General features: G+C 37.8%; 1 protein-coding gene across 1 annotated transcript in view; it reads left to right on the forward strand.

Annotated features, from left to right (window-relative positions):
- Positions 1–5561, forward strand: part of ELAPOR2 (endosome-lysosome associated apoptosis and autophagy regulator family member 2) — a 106802-nt gene extending 101241 nt beyond the window's left edge. The window contains exon 22 of the mRNA XM_075489504.1: positions 2484–5561. Within this exon, the coding sequence (XP_075345619.1) occupies positions 2484–2543 (60 nt within the window). The 3' untranslated portion in view covers positions 2544–5561. The remainder of the gene's footprint in view (positions 1–2483) is intronic.
- The last annotated feature ends 439 nt before the right edge of the window (positions 5562–6000 follow it).

Consider the following 6000-nt stretch of genomic DNA (forward strand, 5'->3'; position numbering starts at 1 on the left):
GGTTGTTGCATGTCTGAATTCATAGCACAAAGGTCTTCGGTGTCCTTTGAACATTTTTGAGAGGAGCAACAGAGGATCGTCATGGTAGAACCCGCAAACACTTTATTTATTCCAAGTGCCTTGAAGTCAATGGGAAGGGTAGTGGTGTCTTTAAGGGAGTCCACCTGGGGCATCTATTATGATCAGGATAAAGGTGGATGGCATTTTCCCTTTCAAACAGTTTTGCAAAGAGGGTTGTTTCAAAATAAGAAGGTTTCTTAAATGATCGCAATACTTTTTTTTTTTTGAAAAGTCCCTCTCTTGTTTCTTGTCTAAATAATATTTCAGAATGTGAATGTTAAGATTTTTTTCAATTATTCCTTTTTTCCTTTCTGTGACTAAGTGCAATGTAATTAAAACCTGTGTGCCTCCTTTCTTGTCCCTTATTTTTCTCTTCTCTTTGTTATTTTACTTTTTTTATTAGACTGCTGTCCTCTTTCCACACCACCTGCTCCCCAGATTGCCCTCCTAGGAGATGTTACCATTACACAGCTAATATGCGGAACTTCCCCTTGACCCCAGCCTGACTATTTGTCTTGCAAAATCAATATTGTTCCTTGTGGAAAGGGGCATAAATTCAATATTAATTCTTAATTCAATATTAAGAATATTGAAAATGTAAATAAAATCAAATCACATCAAATTTCGTGGTGGTGTTGCAAAAATGGAAGTTGATTCCCTTTTGAATCCTATAGGGATTGACTTTGAAATACTGATGATGTTTTTTTGTCTGTGAAATGGCTTGGCTGGCTGTGGCTGAACATATTGACCAGTGCTGCTGGTGAGGGTCATGTTTTGCTGTATGCCTGATAACTGTAAAAGCTTTGCCGACTCCATTTGCAGCACCAACCACTGGCTCCTTCCTGATTAGAAGTATAGAGACGAGAGTGTGGGATAAGTGGTTTTTTTTTTTTTCTCTTTAAAGTAAGCTTTAGTACTTTAGTATTCAGACCACTTGAATGCCTGTTTGGACTCAAAAAGAGTTTTTTAAAGTTCCTATATCCATTGTAGCAGGCTCCCTGAGTATTCTCTCCTTTTTAAACCAGCCTGTCAGATATTTCTAAGGTGATTCTTTTTTTCCTGGTGGATAATCATAGCTGGCAAACTCAGCTTCCAGTACTTCATTAGCTTACTGAAATCTGTGTCCTGTATCCCTGCAGATAACTGGATTTTAATATATATTTCTCCAAAACAAATGTTACAGGCATCAGTTTTCATCTATGCAAAAGATGAGGAAATTCATCTCCTGCTGCATATGCATGTAAAATAGGGAAAAAATATATGGATGAAAACTGGGGAGAAAAAGAGGAGAAATGTAAACTGGGGGATAAAGAAAAATCTGAAGTATCCTAACTATATGTTCAAGCTTCAGGCAATGGCATTTCTATGAATCAAAACATCTCATGAAGCTATTAGTGGTTTTGAGTATCCAAGGAATTCAGGGCTAGACCTGTAATATAGAATGAAATTACTGTTATTTTTAATGAGAATATAGAAGTCAAAGAATTATGAAACTCCTTCAGATTGGAGGCTGTTGTAGTTCCATCTGTTGTCTCCAGCATAATAATACCAGGTCCTTCAGAACAAGAAATATATACTCTGCAGTAGGCTAGCGTAGGACAATTTTCTCCCCTGCTCTTTCTTACATCTGTACTAGGCTGTCCTGATCTGAGTGAGATGGCTTTAAAGATCAGGCCATGAGGTTAGTTTAACATAGTTTCCAAACTGTTTGTGTACATCAACAAGTATGAAAGGTAGGTACACGAAGCAAGAACCAGCATTTTCTAGTGAGTAGTTTTATTAGGGCTCCTTCATTCTGCATGGGCCATTGGGTTGTTCACACACGCAGTAACGCATACATCCACACTTCTCACCCTGATGTGGGCTGGCCAGATGGCCTAGGCTGTCACCCAGCAAATAAAAATAGAAAGAAAACTCAACCCTCCAGCCCCGATTTTTAAGATGGCAGAGGATTTGTAGACTCTTTTTGTCCTGTGCATCTCCCAGAGGAGGAGTTGGGATGGGAATCCAGGAGTGAGGCAGTGGTGGTCACATTCACAGACTTTGCTCCAAACATTTTATTTATTGTAGGAACCACATTAATAAGTAATAATAACCATAGATACGATTACCTTGCAATTTACCAGGTCTGACTACCTGTCCTATACTATGAGTATGAAATGCAAACTTTCCCTGTACCCTCTAAAGTAAGTACCGTGAACAATATATATGGCATAATTTTATTGATGTTGCAAATTTTTACAGAATTAGTGGTGTTATTAAATAATAAAGGGTCAAACTGTGCACTTACTGACTGTGGTAGAAATAAAGTGAAGCCTTTGGCAAAGGCTGCTCTTGAGATATTAAAAAAATAAGTGACTGTAGTAACTGTTGGAGTGAACTGAGGAATCCCAGTTGATAGGAACATGTCTTTTCCATTGCAGGAAAAGGAAGATAATTTTGAATCTGTTCAGCTGAAATCTTCAAGATCCCAGAATATATGAAGAATTAATGCTGCCTTCAAAGAAACAAACCTAATTTCTATTTTTACAGGACCATATTTTAAACATATTCTGGCACACATTGTAGTGGTGATCTTGGTGAGAAATGCTTGGCCATTTAGGAGGAAAGACGACAGGAAGCAAACCAGAAAATTGGATTGCCTTACTATGTGATTGAGTACCTTGCCAAAAAAGAAAGCAGACGCTTGGATTCCATACTGGGAATGAAATTCAACTCAGGAAGAGATATACATACTGCAAATAACATGAATTTTTTGCATTCACCTGGGCATCGCTCAGGCATGCCATGTGATTTATAGGTACCTTTCATTTCCTATCACTCCTTCTACGCATATTCATAAGAAATGATTTTCAGAGAGGCCTGAAACCTCCTGCAGAGGTGGTGTATTGTCCTTTAATAGCATAACTATGAATCTCTCTTAAAATCAAAATTGTGAATGGTACTCGGAATGAGCCTCAGGTGAGTTTTGAACTTTGGAAAATACTTTTGATTTTAATGCTTTGAAGGGCTGGATGTATTAGAGGTGTTGGCCTCTAATACAAGAGGCATGGTGTTGCACCTGCAAGTTGAACCCATTCTGATGCCTAAGTCATGGCCATCAGGGTTGGGGTAAAACCTGGTGCTATTAAATTTAAATGTGTTAACTGCTGTTATATGAATTGTAGGTCTGGGCCCATGAGTTTATAGGCAGTAGCAGGCTCAAACTCTATAAAGAGAAGGAAAGTGATACCTACAGTGCAAGTTGCACTTGTCCCTCTCTGTGGAAGCTTGTCCTTTCAAGAGAGGTCATTGGCACTTTCAGTACCCTCCCTTGGGCTGCCAATGTCACCTTTCCCTGGGTTGCAAACCAACAAAGCCTGAAATCTGGAGGTAAAGCAAGAGTCTCTACTTGTGGAAATCAGGGATCAGCTTTGTCAGTTGGGAGGCTTATTAGAAATACTCAGCCATGTTTATTCCTGGACCCACGCAAGGAATGAGGACGGATGCCCAGCAGAGCTGAGCATGGGTTACATACTTGTGCAGCTCAGCATTCAAATGCTTTCTGCTGTCAATACAAGTACCTGCTTTGGAAGAAGGGCACAAAATGGTGCCTTGAAAACTGGAGGCTAGGTAGACTTTTTCATGAAATCAGCCACATTATAAGCATGTGATCTTCATAATATCTACTGTAATAATTTCCTGAAATTCCCATTGAGGTCGAACTCAAAGGAATCTGAAACTTAGGCAAAAAATATTTGAGTAAAATTATGCAAGATTTGTATAAACCCAGGAGAAAATGAGGAACGATTCTTGTATTGACCTCTGGTCAGACTCATATTTCCATTATAGCAAAATTAACGTGAATTGTGGAATGCATCAAAACCAGAAAAGACACATGGGCAGAAATGGTCTTTTTACTATAAGGAATATAGATTTTTGATTTTATAAGACTGAGCTAGATCTATCAATAAAAGAGGGCCCACTTTTAAGTAAAATTTAAATTAAACTGATTTTTCTGCACTCTAAATATTTTATTATACTATAGGTGTGGACAAAAATTTTATGAAGTTTGGATTTTTTTTTTCTTTAGGGAAAATTCAGCTCAGTTATTTTCTATCTCCAGTCAAAGAACACAGGCTTTACTCTTGATGGAAGATACTTCAGGCATCTTAACTGAAGTGGTGTACATTTTTTGTTGTTCTTGAAAAGGCACTTCACTTTCCCAACAAAGATTTTTATGGGGTATTGTTGAATGTATATTAAATACACATTCCTTTTTGTATATTTTGTACCATTGCACACTTATTATTGTACATTGTATTTGTTGTCATGATGTCATTTATATATGGTTGTCAAAGATGATATGCTCACGGAGTAAATGGTTATGGCTTTGAGATTTCACTTCTTGGATCTTTTATGAAGAGGGGTTTTATGTTGTTGATTTTTGTTCAGCTAGTGTGCTGTAGCATCAAAGATATATATCTGATGGGCATTCATAAAATAAAGTGAAAATATATTTGAAATTTTGGACTTGAGATGTTTGGTGGAACTGCAGGCTTTCCTGAACATTGCAGGTCTGCAGTGGTGGCTAGAGCTTTTCACTGCCATCAAACTGCATCTGTCTACATCTCCTTTCATTTTTTGCCTCCTCTCTCCATATGTTTTCCAAGCCATAATTACAGTTCATTCTCCAGAACATCATTTCTTCTTTCATCACTGGACCCATATCTCTGTAATGTCAAAATGCCTTAATTTTTATGAACTATATTTAATTTGACTTAATACCACAGAAGGTTTGTTTGGTTCCCTTCTCTTTCCCTTTTATTTTCCAAATAAAGCAGAGAGTGGAAATTTTTTGTCAGCTCTGACAGACTTTGCTGTATGACCCTTCTCAGCTCTGCTTCCAAATGGTTTGTCATGATATCATTGAAAATTCTTCCAGGCAATCTAATAGCATATCTGCTGCAGCGCTAACATAGTGGGATACAAACCAATTCTGTAGACTTTGTTTACCTTAAAATAAGAAAATTGCATTTTCCAACAATTAAGCAAGTTAAAACTGGCATAATTTAGCTGACTTCTGCTATTCTTTTCTTTCTGTTAAAGATATAGTAGAGAGGGGAAATTTCCATTTTCCCATAAGAGGCAAATTTTGGAAGCCTTTAACACTTTGTTAAGAAATCAGCTGTCTGTGACCTATTCTAGTACTCTGCCAAAATATACTTACAGCAACCTCCCCCTTTTCTCCCACATGGAATCACATCAGAAACTGTTATTTGATGCCATAAACCAATGTGAATCACTCTGTTATGTGTTCACTTGATTAAACGGAATGTGTTTTATTGCTGCATTTGCATGCTTTTCTTTGAAATCTGGAGTCAAGCAACTCAATCTCTTTGAGGATTAAGCACATTTTAGTGGTGTCTCTGTATAAATTATTGGCAAATTAGCAAAATGTTATTGTCTCAGCTTTGACAGTGCTTGCTAGGGGGGAAATGTGCAAATAATGTATTCTATCTTGGCTCTGATTATGTTGGTTGATGTTTGTAATATATAATACGATTGATTAAGAGTCTAGGTTTGGGGAAAGTTAAGTGTCTTAGAGCCACAATGGGAAGTTACTGAGTAGCTTCAAGGAGCTGTCATCTTTGTTCAATGAAAGGATTTGACTTATTTGCTCTTGAAAAAGAGCTTCTGGGACTCTTTGATAGTAAAGAGGAAAGTTTGCAGTTTTTGGTTTGTCTCTCCTGCCAGGGCCAGTAGTACCCATAAAATTGAGATACTTAAGTATAATCAGACAAGGTAGCAGCAGATGTTGCCATTTAGGAGCCAGTGGTTGTTGACTCATCTCCAGCAGTGGCCAACACAAATGCTTCAATGTGAGAGTAAAAGCAGCTACAGCTGGTGCTGACACACCAACGGGAATGACCTTTCTTCCTAAGGAAGCAATGCTGCTGG

Source organism: Mycteria americana, chromosome 1, assembly GCF_035582795.1.
Source record: "Mycteria americana isolate JAX WOST 10 ecotype Jacksonville Zoo and Gardens chromosome 1, USCA_MyAme_1.0, whole genome shotgun sequence".
Classification (NCBI taxonomy): Eukaryota; Metazoa; Chordata; class Aves; order Ciconiiformes; family Ciconiidae; genus Mycteria; species Mycteria americana.